At 46.1% G+C, this 17,018-nt stretch overlaps 1 protein-coding gene across 1 annotated transcript in view; it reads right to left on the bottom strand.

The window, feature by feature from the left end:
- The window catches only part of LOC144596718 (NHS-like protein 1), a 240,738-nt gene that overhangs the window by 13,330 nt on the left and 210,390 nt on the right, over positions 1–17,018 (bottom strand). Inside the window, exons 3-5 of the mRNA XM_078405440.1 lie at positions 9,557–9,681; positions 2,068–2,260; positions 173–304 (exon numbers count right to left, since the gene is read on the bottom strand). Coding sequence (XP_078261566.1) covers positions 173–304; positions 2,068–2,260; positions 9,557–9,681 — 450 coding nt within the window. The remainder of the gene's footprint in view (positions 1–172; positions 305–2,067; positions 2,261–9,556; positions 9,682–17,018) is intronic.

Raw genomic sequence — 17,018 nt, forward strand, 5'->3', positions numbered from 1 at the left:
TGGCACGTCCTATCCCAATTGAGATCACCCATTTTGCTGCTGGCTATCAGGTTGTATTGGAGGGGAGGGTCGGATGAAAGCTACTACTTATCACAAATGCACAAATACACGCAGAGTCACAAATGAGAAGATGGCAGGGCAGGGGAGTGGATACAATTCTGATCAGCCATACCTAATTCCTTCTGGACAGCCTCAGGCAGCCCGGTAATGGTCTTTCTCCGTTTGATTTTCGTCGGGCGCCTCAGCGGGGTGTCTGAGTGCACGAGAGACCTCCTGTTGCCAGCTTGGCGATCGAAGTTCTCCCCTGATAGGAACCAGCAGAGCAACTGTTACTACACACATTCGCGCAACCGTTTCACCATCCTGCCTTCCTTACTCAGAAATGGCTCTCATTTTTCACCATACTGGGAGACAATTAAATGCCTTCTTGAAACATAGAAAACATAGAAAATAGGTGCAGGAGTAGGCCATTCGGCCCTTCGAGCCTGCACCGCCATTCAATATGATCATGGCTGATCATCCAGCTCAGTAGCCTGTACCTGCCTTCTCTCCATACCCCTTGATCCCTTTAGCAAAAAGGGCCACATCTAACTCCCTCTTAAATATAGCCAATGAACTGGCCTCAACTATCTTCTGTGGCAGAGAATTCCACAGACTCACCACTCTCTGTGTGAAGAAATGTTTTCTCATCTCGGTCCTAAAAGACTTCCCCCTTATCCTTAAGCTGTGACCCCTGGTTCTGGACACCCCCAACATCGGGAACAATCTTCCCGCATCTAGCCTCTCCAACCCCTTAAGAATTTTATATGTTTCTATAAGATCCCCCCTCAGTCTTCTAAATTCCAGCGAGTACAAGCCCAGTCTATCCAGTCTTTCCTCATATGCAAGTCCCGCCATCCCAGGGATTAATCGGGTGAACCTTCTCTGTACTCCCTCTAAGGCAAGAACGTCTTTCCTCAGGTTAGGAGACCAAAACTGCACACAATACTCCAGGTGCGGTCTCACCAAGGCCCTGTACAACTGCAGCAGAACCTCCCTGCTCCTAAACTCAAATCCTCTTGCTATGAATGCCAACATACCATTCGCTTTCTTCACTGCCTGCTGCACCTGCATGCTTGCTTTCAATGACTGGTGCACCATGACACCCAGGTCACGTTGCATCTCCCCTTCTCCCAATCGGTCACCATTCAGGTAATACTCTGCTTTCCTGTTCTTGCCGCCAAAGTGGATAACCTCACATTTATCCACATTATATTGCATCTGCCATGCATTTGCCCACTCGCCTAATCTATCCAAGTCACTCTGCAGCCTCCTAGCATCCTCCTCGCAGCTAACACTGCCACCCAGCTTCGTGTCATCCGCAAACTTAGAGATGTTGCATTCAATTCCCTCGTCCAAATCATTAATATACACTGTAAATAACTGGGGTCCCAGCACTGAGCCTTGCGGTACCCCACTAGTCACTGCCTGCCATTCCGAAAAGGACCCGTTTATTCCTACTCTTTGCTTCCTGTCCGCCAACCAATTTTCTATCCACCTCAAAACTGAACCCTCAATACCGTGTGCTTTAAGTTTGTACACCAATCTCCTATGTGGGACCTTGTCGAAGGCCTTCTGAAAGTCCAGATATAACACATCGACTGGTTCTCCCTTATCCACTCTACTAGTTACATCCTCGAAAAATTCTATAAGATTCGTCAGACATGATTTGCCTTTGGTAAATCCATGCTGACTTTGTCCGATGATTTCACCACTTTCCAAATGTGATGCTATCACATCTTTAATAACTGACTCTAGCATTTTCCCCACTACCGATGTTAGGCTAACTGGTCTACAATTCCCCGTTTTCTCTCTCCCTCCCTTTTTAAAAAGTGGGGTTACATTAGCTACCCTCCAGTCCTCAGGAACTACTCCAGAATCTAAAGAGTTTTGAAAAATTATCACTAATGCATCCACTATTTCTGAAGTGGCTGAGGAAGCCAATGGCAGATAGGGACAGGAATTCTGCCCCTGCAGTCTGTTCCAGTGTTAAACCCTTCCCCATGTCTCATTAACCCTGTTACGTACCTGTTACGTTTATTGGGATAACGTCTGTCTGGATTGCCTGGGCTTGTTGGCGCATCCTCTCCTCTGGAGTGGGCAGTGGAAGGGCCTTGGTCCAGTTCGTCTGGACATCGATCTCGGAGAGGTCAGCAGGCACCGGGGTTTTGGATCTCCGAGAATGCAATAGGTTTTCTTCATCTGCCGATGAAACCGTGGGCTTTACAAAGAACACACACACAAAAAAGGTCAGGAGCAGGAAAGAAGAATTCAGCCCAAGTCACCAACCCATTTCTTGACCTCCTGAGGGACAAGGAGAGGTTATTCAGCACTTGAAGTCTGTTTTAGCATTGAACAGCTACTCTTGATCTTAATTCCAGTCTCAATGTCTGAAACGACCCACGCGCTCCAGTTTTAATAATAATGCCTCAGAAATGTATCCAAATGTTACCAATTCGTTTTATACCTCGGCTCAATGGCCATTCTAGTAACATTCTACAAATGTTTTATTTACTTCAAGTTGTTCTCATCGATTTTCTCTCCCACCCTATTACAGATGTTGACTACTTTTCTACATGTCATCCTCAAGTAGCTCACCAATGGCTAAATTGTCACAGGTAAGCCTAGTCAATTTGGTTAGATGCTTCATCCAAATCTTGGGTTTGTCTCCCACAAACCCAGTTAGTGAGGGAGGGAGAAGAGCGTGAGGAAGGTTACTGAAAAGTGACTGGGAGGATAATGCAAGTAGCTGAGCAACCAAGTTCAATGACCCCTGGTAGACACAAAATGCTGGAGTAACTCAGCGGGACAGGCAGCATCTCTGGAAAGAAGTAATGGGTGACTTTTCAGGTCGAAACCCTTCTTCAGACTGATGTCAGGGGAGTGGGCGGGACAGAGATAGAATTTTGTTCGTAGACAGCAAGACTAGTGGGAGAAGTTGGGAGGGGGAGGGGATGGAGAGAGAGTGAAAGCAAGGAGCTATTTGAAGTTAGAGAAGTCAATGTTCATACTGCTGGGATGTGAGCTACCCAAGCAAAATATGAGGTGCTGTTCCTCCAAATTGCTTGGGGCCTCACTCTGATAATGGAGGAGGCCCAGGACGGAAAGGTCAGATTGGGAATGCGAGGGGGGGGGGGGGGGGTTAAAGTGCTGAGCAACTGGGAAATCAGGTAGGTTAAGGTGGACTGAGCGGAGGTGTTCAGCGAAATGATCGCCGAGCCAACGCTTGGTCTTGCCGATATTCAGAAGTTGACACCTGAATCAGCGGATACAGTAGATGAGGTTGGAGGAGGTGCAAGGGAACCTCTGCCTCACCGTAAAAGACTGTCGAGATCCTTGGATGGAGTTGAGGGGGGAGGTAAAGGGACAGATGTTGCATCTCCTGCGGTTGCAGGGGAAAGTACCTGGGAAGGGGGTGGTTTGAGTTGGAAGGGACAAGTTGACCAGGGAGTTGCGGAGGGAACGGTCTCTGCGGAAAGCAGAAAGGGATGGACCAGATGTGACGATAAGGCCAGTAGTGGGATCCCGTTGGAGGTAGCGAAAGTGTTGGAGGATTATATGCTGTATGCGCCGGCTGATGGGGTGGAAGGTGAGGACAAGGGGGACTCTGTCCTTGTTGCGAATGGGGGGAGGGGGAGCAAGAGCGGAGCTGCGGGTTATCGAAGAGACCCTAGTGAGAGCCTCATCTATAATGGAAGAGGGGAACCCCCGTTTCCTAAAGAATGAGGACGTCTCCAACGACCTCGTATGGAAAACCTCATCCTTGGCGCAGATGCGGCGTAAACAGAGGAATTGGGAGTAGGGGATAGAGTCTTTACAGGAAGCAGGTTGGGAAGAAGTGTAGTCTGGATAGCTATGGGAGTCAGTAGGATTGTAGTAGATGATTTGTCAATAGTCTGTGTCCTGTGATGGAGATGGTGAGATCCAGAAATGGAAGGGAGATGTTGGAGATGGTCCAAGTGAATTTGAGTGAGGATGGAAGTTAGTCGTGAAGTTGATGAAGTCAGTGAGTTCTGCATGGCTGCAGGAGGCAGCACCGATGCAGTCATCAATGTAGCGGAGGTAGAGTTCGGGGATAGAGCCAGTGTACGCCTGGAACAGTGATTGTTTGATGTACCCTACAAAGAGGCAGGCATAGCTGGGGCCCATGCGAGTGCCCACAGCTTCAATGACCCCTGTGTCTTCTTAAACATACAACTCTCAACACCTCTATCTGCAAATGTCAGTCACCCAAATCCTGATTGGAAAGGATACACAATGCTGATAGCGATCAACAAAATTTATATTCCACTTCCTTATTGTATGGTGTTTGTCGAAACATATTGTGATGTCCAGGTTTTGGAACGGTTTATGACGTGTTGCAGATGTGACATCGTGGTGGCCCATCTTGTGAATCGTTGAACTCTGAGTGAAAAGGAATTCCTGCAGTGATACTACTCTAACACTCTCCTTTCTACTTCCCACGATATTGAGGTTACTCAAAACTCTGCTATCCATGTCCTAACTCAACTTCCCATCCAGCTGCACTACATTGTACAATGCTCCAATTTTAAACCTCACACCTTTGTCCCCTTCTTATCTCTGCCAGCCCTTTAATTCTCTGAAGATGGCCCCTTGCTTCTCGCTTGAGTTTAATCATCACACCATTGGCAGTCATGCCTTCCATTTGCCTTGTCCCTGAGCTCTGAAGAATCACTCCCTCAGCCCATCCATATCTCTCTTTAACACATGCCTTAGAACCTACCACTATGACCCAGATTTTCATGTAGGTTAATGCTCCTGTGATACCCTTTGGAACATTTTGCTACATGATTCTATGTGTTAGACAGGTACATGGATAGGACAGGTTGGAGGGATGTGGGCCAAATGCAGGCAGGTGGAACTAGGGTAGCTGGGACATGTTGGCCGGTGTGGGCCAGTTGGGCCGAAGGGCCTGTTTCCATGCTATATCACTCTATGACTATGACTATGAATAGATTCTGTTGATTTTCCTGCTCACCCCCCACATCCTGAGTGAAAGACTCGTTTCTCTTGGACGATGGTGAAAATAAAGGACATTATTTCAAAGGTTTCGAAGGTTTCAAAGGTCTTTTATTGTCACTTGTACCAATTAAGGTTAAGTGATATGTGAATTATAGATCTCTCAACTCTAATGTATCAATCTGTGCTAATCACAGTATCATTGACAATGTTGTTATTTAATGAGATTGTATGATTTTGTCAGTGCTGTTTTTATTTGAGAAGGCTCGGACCTATGGTAGATTAACTTAGCACTGCTAATTTTATGAAGTTTGAAACTGGTGACAAGGCTAATTGGGGCAACCAGGAGAGATGAAGGGCTGACGAGTCCGTCTGAACCCAGCTTATTTGCTGTGCGTCCCAATTATGTCAGCACTGAAATTGTGAATAATTAAATGCATCACCTCTTGTCATGTACACCCCATTCAATAATTTGAGACAGGATATCTGACCTGATTGTATCTCTAGGGACTACATTTTTTTCTCTACTCATTTTAATTTTGATGGTGTAATTGTAATTTTTTGCACAATCCGCAGGCGTTGCCACTTTCATTTCACTGCACATCTTGTACGTGTATGTGACAAATAAACTTGACTTGATTGGATCGCTTTTTACTGTACCTTGGTACACCTGACAATAATAAACCTAAACCTAAAGATTGCAGGAAGTGGAAGGTGGAAGATGGAAAAGCAGAGCTGATGTAAAGCCATGGGATCTTAGGCAAACCCGAAGGCCATAGATTGGGTGGAGAGAAGGAAACTATTCTCCAGGGCAGAGGGGAAGAGGGGTACGAGGTTTACAGGGGTTCTAAGGAAGAATAGAAGGTGGTGGGGTACACGAGCTGAGTGTGTGTCATAGAAGTATTGAGCACAGAAACAGGATTTTTGGCCAAACATGTCCTTGCAGAGTCTCAAGTACTCATCTTTATTGATCCTATTTGCCAAGATAGCGGACGCAGGCAGGTACTCTGCTGGATGCACTGCAGCAACTCACAGCACCTTCCAAACCCACTACCTCTACCAGCTAGAAGGACAAAAACAGCAAAACCATGGGGACACCACCAAGCCACACACCATCCTAGATTGTAAACATATCGCCATTCCTCACTGTCATTGGGTTAACTCCTGGATCTCCCTCCCTAACATTGTGACACCTCAAAGACAGTAGTTGAAGAAAGGCAGCTCCTTTTCTTAAGGGCAATTAGGGACAGAACTGCTGGCTCAGCCTGCAAAGCCCACGTCCCTTGAATGAAGATATATTAAATACATGAGCACAAATCACCAAGGCTGAGAAGGCAATGGACCAAATGCAGGCAGGGCTCAGAATCAACAGGTGTTTGACAGGTCGGCATGGAGATGGTGGGCTGTAAGGCCTACTTCTGTGCTTTATGACTCCCATGAGCACTCCTGATCACAACAAAGCATAAATAGAAGGACACGCAACATACAAGGACTTCACTTACAAGAGGATGGCTACCTGGGTTAGACAGGGTGAGGAGAAACGTCACCCCTGCAAGAACCACAGTATCCCGAGGTGGGATGGGTGGAGGTGGGAAGGAGCAGAGATGGAGGACAAAAGACTTGGTCAGGGAGGCAAGGAATTAAAGCGACCTTTGGGACTTGGCGTCAACAGTGGGCAGTGTTTGGTGAGCAGGATTTCACACCAAGCAACCAAGCAATTAACGGTTGCCACAGCATTCTGGCAAGAAGAAAATACCAACTTCGTCCTATTCAGAAGAGAAGTTAAGGCATTGTGTTTGTGCGCATTAAGTGCAGGGGTTCAAAGAGAGCAGAGGATGCGACAGAGAAAGCACACTGGCGTAGTCCACTGGAAGGGAAATAGTGTTGTGGGAATCGGCTGAGGATAGAGTGCATTGGAAAGGAGGCACACTGGGATTGATAAGAAGCTGCTGGCAAAGCTGAGGCAAGCAAAGCACGTTGCTGCATGTTCTGTGCAGCATGTGTGTACCTGGTGATTCCATGAAGTCAAATGGCAGCAGGCATTAAGGCAAGTCTGACTGAGGCAGATTAAGGGGCTAAATCGCTGGAGTGAAAGAGCAGAATAAAAAAGATAACGAAATAAAGTGATTAAAATAACCACAGAAACAGGGATATTATTAAAGCGCAAGCTATAAAAGTGACAGATCAGAAAATAATCTTAAACAAGCTAATAAAGTATCTCATGAACAACATGTTCCATGCTTCAATTCTACTGTTGGCAATGGGAGTGTCAAAGGAGTAGGCAGTTTACACAAATGTGAACAAGTTGATTTCAGCTTTAAAATACAGTGCCCTCCATAATATTTGGGACAAAGACAAATAGAATAAAATCATATGTAGTTAAAGTGCACATGGTCAGATTTTAATAAAGGCCATTTTTTAAACATTTTGGTTTCATCATGTGGACGTTACACACGTGATTTATTTTCTATTACAAATCTCAAATTGTGGAGTACAGAGGCAAATAAATAAATGATGGGTCTTTGTCCCAAACATTATGGAGGGCACTGTACCTGTTTTGAGTTCAGTACCCAGAAATAATGGGTATGGGGCCATATTATCACCATACTGTAATAGTGTGAGCGAGCACTATACTGAGTTCTGTAGCAGCGTGACCTAGTTCTTAACGGTGTGAGGAAGCCCCATGTTCAGTTCTGTAATGGCGTGAGGGATTTCTATATCCAGTTCTGAAACGGTGTTAATGAGTTCTACACCCAGTTTGTAATGATGTGAGAGAGCTCCACATGCAGTTCATATCATATCATATATATACAGCCATGGTGTGAGGGAGACCATGCCCAGTTCTGTTACAGTCCGAGGGAGTACCATACCCAGTTCCACAATGGCATAAGGGAGTTCTATACCTGCCTGTAGCAGTGTGAGTTCTCCCTATACCCAGTTCTGTAACAGTGTGAGAGAGCTTTGTACCCTGTTCTATTACAGTCCGTGAGAGCATTATACACAGTTTTGTAATGATATATAAGGGAGTTCTACCCAGGTCTGTAGCAGTGTGAGTTATCCCTATACCTGGTTCTGTAATGGGGCGAGGGAGCACTATTACCAGTTTTGTAACAGTTAATGGTATCAACATACCCAGTTCTGTTACTGTACGAGGAGGCACTACACCATTCTGTAATGGGGTGAGAGAGCTCTACATCCAGTTCTGTAATGGTCTGAGGGAGTACTATGCCTAGTTCTGTATCGGTCGGTATAAGGGAATCCTATACTTCGCCCTGTAACATTGTGAGGGTGCACTCTGACCAGTTTTGCAACTGTCTGTAGTATCCCTATATCCAGTCCCAGCCATCCTGACACCACTGCCTGGTTTATGCACAGGTCCAGCTTCCATGTACTCTAGGCTGGCACAGTAGCAGTACTGAGTGAGTGCAGCACTGTCAGGAGTCCTGATTGATAGATAAGACATTTAACCAAGGCCTCATCTGTTCAGGTAGATAACAGCTTCCCAGGGTAGAGCCGAGGATTTATCTCCAGTGTCCTGGTCGCGTGCCATAGTGCTGCTGAGCTGCTGCCTCACAGCGCCAGGTACCTGGGTTTGATCCTGACCTCGGGTGCTGTGCGTGAAATTTGTGTGCTCCCCCTGCGATTCTGTGGGTCTCTTCCGGGTGCTCCAGTTTCCTCCCACAAGATGTGTGAGTTTGAAGGATAATTGACGGCAGTAAAATTGCACACCCTCCCTCGTGTGCAGGGAGTGGATGAGAATGTGGGATAAGACAGATAGATTGGGTGGCACAGTGACGCAGCGGTAAAGTTACAGCACCAGAGACCCGGATTCGATCCTGACTACCGATGCTGTCTGTATGGGCTTTATATGTTCTCCCTGTGACGTCGTAGGTTTTCTCTGGGTGTTCTGGTTTCCTCCCACACTCCAAAGACGTACACGTTTGTAGGTTAATTGGCTTCTGTAAAAATTGTAAATTGTCCCTAGTGTGTGTGAGATTGTGCTACCGTAGGGGTGATTGCTGTTCGGCGTAGACTCGGTGGGCTGAAGGACCTGTTTCCACACTGCATCTCAAAGTCTAAGGAACTCGTGTTAACGGGTGAGCAGTGGTTGGAGAGGATGCGGGGGGGCAGAAGGGCACATTTCCATGCTATGTAGGAAAATAACTGCAGATGCTGGTACAAATCGAAGGTATTTATTCACAAAATGCAGGAGTAACTCAGCAGGTCAGGCAGCATCTCAGGAGAGAAGGAATGGCCGATGTTTCGGGTCGAGACCTTTCTTCAGACCCTTTTCCATGCTATAATCTCTAAACTAAACAAAATATTTATCCCCAAACAATTATCAATAAAACAGATTATCCGGCCATTATCACATTGCAGATTGTCGGAGTGTGCACTGTGCAAGTCGGCTGCTGGGTTGCGATCAACGACTATATTCACTGGCACTTACTACGTGACTGTAAATCCTTCATCGACCCCTATAAGGAAAGACGCAGAAAGAAAACAAGGGCAAAGCAAAGATTGAAAGTAATCTTACCGTTTGGTCCTGGTCTTCCTCCTCATCCAGGCAATTTCCGGAGAGATGAGCGGGTGTTGAGAACAATGGGGCCTGGGAATAATACTGGGAACTGCGCAAACCATCCTTCCTTAGCTTATCGCAGTCTATGGAGATAGAGAGAGGCAGGGAGACTGTAAGATCCAGAATCCTTTAAGCAGCTCATCCAGGGGGTATCCACAACACACTCGGTACCACGGATGTGCCATATAAACGTTACTTCAGCACTTGTGCTCCACAATGGGAGATAGTAGAAAAAGTTAGCAACATTTTGTTTATTGTTTATTGTCACGCGTACCGAGGTACAGTGAAAAGCTTTTGTTGCGTGCTACCCAGTCAGTGGAAAGGCTATACATGATTGCAATCTACGGTGTACACGTGCAGGATAAAGGGAATGACACAGGATAGTATTTCAAATGCAAACAACATTTAAGAGGCATTTAAAATGATAGAAATGTTTCAGAGACATTTAGACAGCACATGAACAAGCCGGGAATGGATGGATATAGACTATGTGCAGTTTACATTGGCATCATGGCTGGCATACACATCAAGGGCTGAAGCACCTGTCCCTGTGCTATTCTGTTCTATGTTTTCCCCATGAAACTGAGGTGTAAAAAATTAGACAACATCGGTTTGGGATAAGGGATAAGAGAATAGGATGAGCAAGAATGGTTCTGGGGAGGGAGTATGGAGTGGAGAGGATTCGTGGTGGTGGTAGGGTGACAGTGAGGGAACGTGCAATCAGCCAAACTGAGTGGTGCCAGACTCTCACATTAACATATACCTCGGAAGTGACATTTAGACAGCACATGAACAAGCAGGGAATGGAGGGATATAGACTGTGTGCAGTTTACATTGGCATCATGGCTGGCATACGGTGGCGGAGCGGTAGAGTTGCTGCCTTACAGCGAATACAGCGCCGGAGACTCAGGTTCGATCCTGACTATGGGTGCCGTCTGTACGGAGTTTGTACGTTCTCCCCGTGACCTGCGTGGGTTTTCTCCGAGATCTTCGGTTTCCTCCCACACTCCAAAGACGTACAGGTATGTCGGTTAATTGACTGGGTAAATGTAAAAATTGTCCCTAGTGTGTGTAGGATAGTGTTAATGTGCGGGGATCGCTGGGCGGCGCGGACTCGGTGGGCCGAAGGGCCTGTTTCCGCGCTGTATCTCAAAATCTAAAAAAAAATTTAAAAGATTGGTCCAGGCTGAAGTCAACATAGAACAGTCGAGCACAGGAACAGGGCCTTCGGCCCGCAATGTCTGTGCCAAACATGATGTCAAGTTAAACTAATCTCCTCTGCCTGCATGTGATCAATGTCCCTCCATTCCCTGTATATCCATGTGCTTAACTAAAAGCCTTTTAAATGCCACTATTGTATCTGTTTCCACCACCACCCTTGGCTGCCTGTTCTAGTCACCTACCACTCTTTGCGCAAACAATCTGACGCACACATCTTTAAACATTGCCCTTCTGACGTGAAAGCTATGGCCCCTGGTCTTTGACATTTCCACACTGGGAAGAACTCTCTTACTGTCTTATTAGATTGATTTCCTTGCAATATCAGAGAGTGAGTAGGATCTGGTAGATTATACTGGCACAGCATACCGTAATATCTTTGAGATCACAGAAGGCTTTGACGAGGTAGTCAAGATTTCCATTTGTGGGATTGCCTAGTAATGATCATAAATCAAAGGAAATTTTAGATACATTTCTCGAACCAGAGATTGAGGAGAAGATGCGTGGCCGTGAGTTCTGGTGTACAGCATGGATACATTTAGTGGAAGAATGCAGAGATGGGATATTAAATGGACTAGGGGGAGACTCTTGTGGAACATAAGCACTAGGATAGACCATCTGGGCTGAATGCCCGGTTTCTGTGCTGTAAATTCTATGTGGTTGCTCATCATGACACCCCAAAGTCATAGAGAGAACTTGTACGGAAAGAGGCCTTTCAGCCCACTGAGTGGGTGCTGACCATCAGCTACCCATTTATACTGAGCATCGAACAGTAAAGCACAGGAACAGCTCCTTCGGCCTAGTATAAACTAATCTCATCTGCCTGTTTATTACCAATATCCCTCAATTCCTTGTGTATCTTAAACACCACTATCATATCTGTCTCCACCAACACCCCTGGCAAAGCATTCCAGGCACCCACAACCTGCTGCATAAAAAACCTTCCCTACACATCTCTTTTAAACTTTGCCCTTCTCACCTTAAAACTATGCCCTCATGTCTTTGATATTTTCAACTTGGGAAAAAGGTTCTGATAGTCTACTTTATCTATGCTGAACACAATTGTATACACTTCTACCAATTCTATCAGTTATAATTATCAAGATAAACTGAAAAGGTTAGAGTTGGTATGCAGCTGTCGTCTCTACAAGAGTCCGAGAAGAGACATGATACGGTAGGTTTCTATAAAGGTGATGGAAACAGCTTCAAAAGGCATAAAAGCAGAACATGCTGGAAAAGCTCAGCAGGTCAGGCAGCACCTGCGGACAGAGAATCAGTTAATGGTTCAAGTCAGTACTGAGAACTTGGTTCCAATGCAGGGTCCTCAATCTGAAACATTGATTGTTTCTCTTTCTCCAGATGCTGCCTGACTTGCTGAGTATTTCCAACTTTCTTCTGTTTTTATTTCAGATCACCAGCGTCTGAAGAAGGGTCTCGACCCGAAACATCACCTACTCCTTTTTTCCAGAGATGCTGTTTGACCCGCTGAGTTACTCCAGCTTTTTGTGTCTATCTTTGGTTTAAACCAGCATCTGCAATTCCTTCCTACACATTTTGTCTGCGGTACTTTTGATTTGCCCTGTAAAAGGAATTGGTTTGGCATGAGGAACGATAATTTGCAAAGGGGTGTGAGGAAAGAATAGGGATATGGGACCAAATGGATTGCTTTGCTGGGACCAAGCACAGACCCAATTGACCAAACAGCTTCCTACTCTGCCTTAATTCTATGTAGAGGTGTTTTCCACTGTTGAGATATGGGGAGTGTAGGGGCATAAATATAAGATACTAATCAAGGCAAGTTCCACTGTACAAGAAAGGTTTAGAGGGATATGGGTCAAGTGTGAGCAAATGAGATTAATGTAGATAGGCATCTTGGTCAGCATAGGTGTTTGGGCTGAAGGGCCTGTTTCCATGTTGGATGATGATGACTCTACAAATGCACCCAAAGGTTAAGGCGATGTGACCATTCACAAATCAGTCAGCCACAGTGGGCTACAACCATTAACTGGAGGCTGCTCTGGATTAGGCTTTTGAGTGGTGAACTCTGAAAGTCTCAGTGCCACCACATAGAAGCTCATATCCATGGTTTAACAGGAAACTCTTTGCTCAATTGGACGATTCACCTACAACAACACTCAGGAGGATCAGCACCACCCAGGATCTGGTGTCACAGAACCCATCACGCATTCCCTCATGCAACTCCACAAAGTGCTGGAGGAACTCAGCGGGTCAGGCTGCAGCTGTGGGGAGAATGGACAGACGATGTTTTGGGTTGGGATGCAAAGTGTGAAGAGGGGTCCTAACCGGAATCCATTTGTCTGTCCATTCCACCACAAATGCTGCCGGACCCACTGAATTCCTCCAGCACTGAGCTTTGCTCAAGATTCCAGAATCTGCAGTTCCTTGGGTTTTCCATTCTATATCAAGCAACTGAACTGAACCATACCATCAACAACCGGAGAGCAGTCCTGAGCTACTGTCTACCTCATTGGAGACCCTTGGACTATCTTTGATCAGACTTTACTGGACTTTTTCTTGCACTAAATGTAATTCACCTTATTCCCTTTTTCATACACTGTGGAAGGCTCGATTGCAAAAATGCATTGTCTTTCCACTGAATGGTTAGCATGCAACAAAAGCTTTTCACGGTACCTAGGTACACGTGACAATAAACTAAACTAAACTAAACTCGTGACGGTGAAAAGAGGTCCTCGCTATCTGCAGGTGCCCTGCTACAATTCATTATGGCTACAGTGGGAACTTTTATTGTTAACAGTTGCAAGGTTTTGTTATTCCTCATAAATCAAAGTCATGAAACTTTACAGTCCATTAGACTCATGGATTTATTGAGAACTTTGTACTTACAATTGCACTTGAAATCAAAGGCGCTACCGTTCTGCTCGATCATCCCTTGAATCCAAATCCACCTTTCAATTGTTAATGTTACTATTTTACTCAACCCTAGGTCGCTGATCCAAATATCCTTATAAGGCACGCTCTCCAAAGCAGGGCATTCAATTCTCACAAGCTATTGTTAAGCATTTATTGTTAACATTGTCAACCGATGAGTTGGAAGTGGGGGAGGGGTGGGGGATGTGATTCACAGCAGCCTTTTGTAAACAGCTAATTTACTCGGAGAACAGGGTTTATTTAAAGAGCAGAGAAAACACAACCTTCCATTTTTGAGCCATTTCCCTCCAATCCAGATTGCTTTGTAACTGAGCAAATAAACATCGTGTTGGAGGAGCTCAGCGGATCAGGCAACATCTGTGTGGACAGATGACGTTTCTGACCAGGACACCCTCTTCAGACTGTAGACATGCCTAAAAATGAAGAAGGGTCTCGACCCGAAACATCACCCGATCCTTCTCTCCAGAGATGCTGCCTGTCCCGCTGAGTTACTCCAGCTGTTTGTGTCTGGCTTCACCTTCTTCAGACTGTTTGGAGAAAGGGGGGAAGAAAGCTGGAAAGAGAGGTGGGGCTGGGACAAAGTCTGGCAAGTAAGTCGTGCGGCACGGTGGCGCAGCGGTAGAGTTGCTGCCTTACAGCGAATGCAGCGCCGGAGACTCAGGTTCGATCCTGACTACGGACGCTGTCTGTACGGAGTTGTACGTTCTCCCCGTGACCTGCGTGGGTTTTCTCTGAGATCTTCGGTTTTCTCCCACACTCCAAAGACGTACAGGTATGTAGGTTAATTGACTGGGATAGTGTTAATGTGCGGGGATCGCTGGGCGGTGCGGACTCGGTAGGCCTAAGGGCCTGTTTCCGCGCTGTATCTCTAAATCTAAAAAAATCTAAATCTAATAGGAGACACAAGGAACTACAGATGCTGGGATCTTGAGCAAAATATAAAGTGCTGGAGAACTCAACGGGAAAGGCAGCATCTCTGGAGGACATGGATAAGCAATGTTTTGGGTCGGAACCCTTCTTCAGACAGATAGGTGGATGCAGGTGAGGGGGGTTATTGACAGATGGGTGAATCAGTGACAAAGGCTAGAGGTGATAAGGAGACAAAAGACTCTTGACAATGCAGGAGGCCAAGAACAGAAATGTCAATGTGGGAATGGGAAGTGGAGTTAAAATGGTTATCAACCAGGAGTTCCTGCAGGCCTTGGCGGACCGAGCACGTGTTATCTGTTCCTACACCTTCTCTGTCGCTTCCATCCAAGGATATCAGCAGCCCTTCCAGGCAAGTCAGAGGTTCACGTGTACCTCTTCCAGCCTCACCTGTTGCAATCGGTTTTCCCGACGTGGCTTCCTTTACATCGGTGAGACCAACCATAGACTAAGCGCCCGTTTTACAAAACAATTGCACTTTGTCTGCCAAGGCTTGCTGGATCTCTCGGATGCTAACCATTTTATCCCCATTCCTATACTGACCTTTCTGTCCTGGGCTTCCTCCATTGCCAGAGTGAGGCCACATGCAAACTGGAAGAATGGCACCTCATATTCCACCTGAGTAGCTAGAACTCAACGATATGAACATTGAATTCTCTGATTGGAAGTAAAACTTCCAACCCCTCCCTTTCCTCTGTCCACCTCCTCACCCCTGTGCGTGTACAATGCTCCCACCATCTCCCACGGCAGTCATCCTGTTTATTTTCCATCCATCGTATATACCTCATCCATGGTTGAGTCCCACATTTCTCTTGGACCCTCCCTCTTCCCTGTCCCCTTACGCCCATTTCTCGGCCTCCAGCTTTACATTTCATTCCTCTGCTTCTTCCATATCTGACAGCTTTGTTTCCTCATTTCTCCTCTTACTTTTGTCATTTGCCATACTTTGTCCCACCCTCATCTTTCTTTTTCACCAAAGGAGGGTCCGGACCTAATATGTCCATCTCCCACCAAAGATGCTGCCTGACCCACTGAGTCCCTCTAGCGCTTTGTATTTTGTTCAAGATTCCAACACATGTAGTTCCTTGTGTCTCTTTTTGTAACTAGTCTGCTTGTTGCCTAAGGCTCTCCTCACTCTGATATCAATGGCAACACTCTCATCAAAACCATCAAAGAAATCCAAGGGAAGTGGTGCAACTGGTAGAGCTGCTGCCTCACAGCGCCAAAGACCCAGTTTCAATCCTGACCTCGGGTGTTGTTTGTGAGAAGTTTGCACGTTCTCCCTGTGACTGCGTGGGTTTCCTCCGGGTGCTCCGGTTTCTTCCCACATCCCAAAAACGTGCGGGTTTGTAAATTAATTGGCTTCTGTAAATTGCCATGAGTGTGTTGGGAATAGATGCAAAAGTGGGATAACATAGAACTAGTGCGAAGGTAGGCACAAAATGCTGGAGTAACTCAGTGGGACAGGCAGTATCTCTGGAGAGAAGGAATGGGTGACTTTTTGGGTCGAGACCCTTCTTCAGATGTGACCTCTCAACCTGAAACGTCACCCATTCCTTCTCTCCAGAATTGCTACCTGTCCCACTGAGTTACTCCAGTTTTTGTGTCTATCTTTGGTTTAAACCAACATCTGCAGTTCCTTCCTACACATGCAAAAACTTGAAGCATGTTCCACCAGATTCAGGAACAGTTTTCCCCTTCTGTTATCAGAACGGTCCACTCATAAATGAGGGTGTAGTCCCATTTCCCAACCTACCTCATTTGTGCACTAAGAACTTATTTTTAGGTTTACACTTATTATGGTCACATGTACAGAGGTACCGTTGCATTCTAATCCAAACAATCAGATAAAAGCATACATAACCATGACCCCTATGACCTTAAAGCTATGCCATATAATGTTGGGCATTTCCACCCAGGAAAAAAGGTGCTGACTGTCTACCCTATCGATGCCTCTCATAATTTTATAAACTTCTATCAGGTCTTGCCTGAACCTCTGACCCTCCAGAGAAAAGTTTGGCCTCACTCTGACGGGAGGAGGCCAAGGGTGGAAAGGTCTCGTTTGGGGTCGAGATCCTTCTCCAGGATGGAGACCTTCATTAAGGGGGCCTGCAGGAGAACTCACGACATCCGTGTGCACAGATACTAGGGCTGAGTCTCGAGTATAACAACAACTGACTGTATCTTTTATATGTGTAGAACTGCAGATGCTGGTTTAAATCGAAGATAGACACCAAATGTTGGAGTCACTCAGCGGGACAGGCAGCATGCTTCTCTGGAGAGAAGGAATGGGTGAGGTTTTGGGTTGAGCTGCGCTTGGTCTCGCCGATATACAAGAGTCCACACCTGAACCAGGAGACACAAG

The sequence above is a fragment of the Rhinoraja longicauda genome, chromosome 9 (assembly GCF_053455715.1).
Source record: "Rhinoraja longicauda isolate Sanriku21f chromosome 9, sRhiLon1.1, whole genome shotgun sequence".
Classification (NCBI taxonomy): domain Eukaryota; kingdom Metazoa; phylum Chordata; class Chondrichthyes; order Rajiformes; family Arhynchobatidae; genus Rhinoraja; species Rhinoraja longicauda.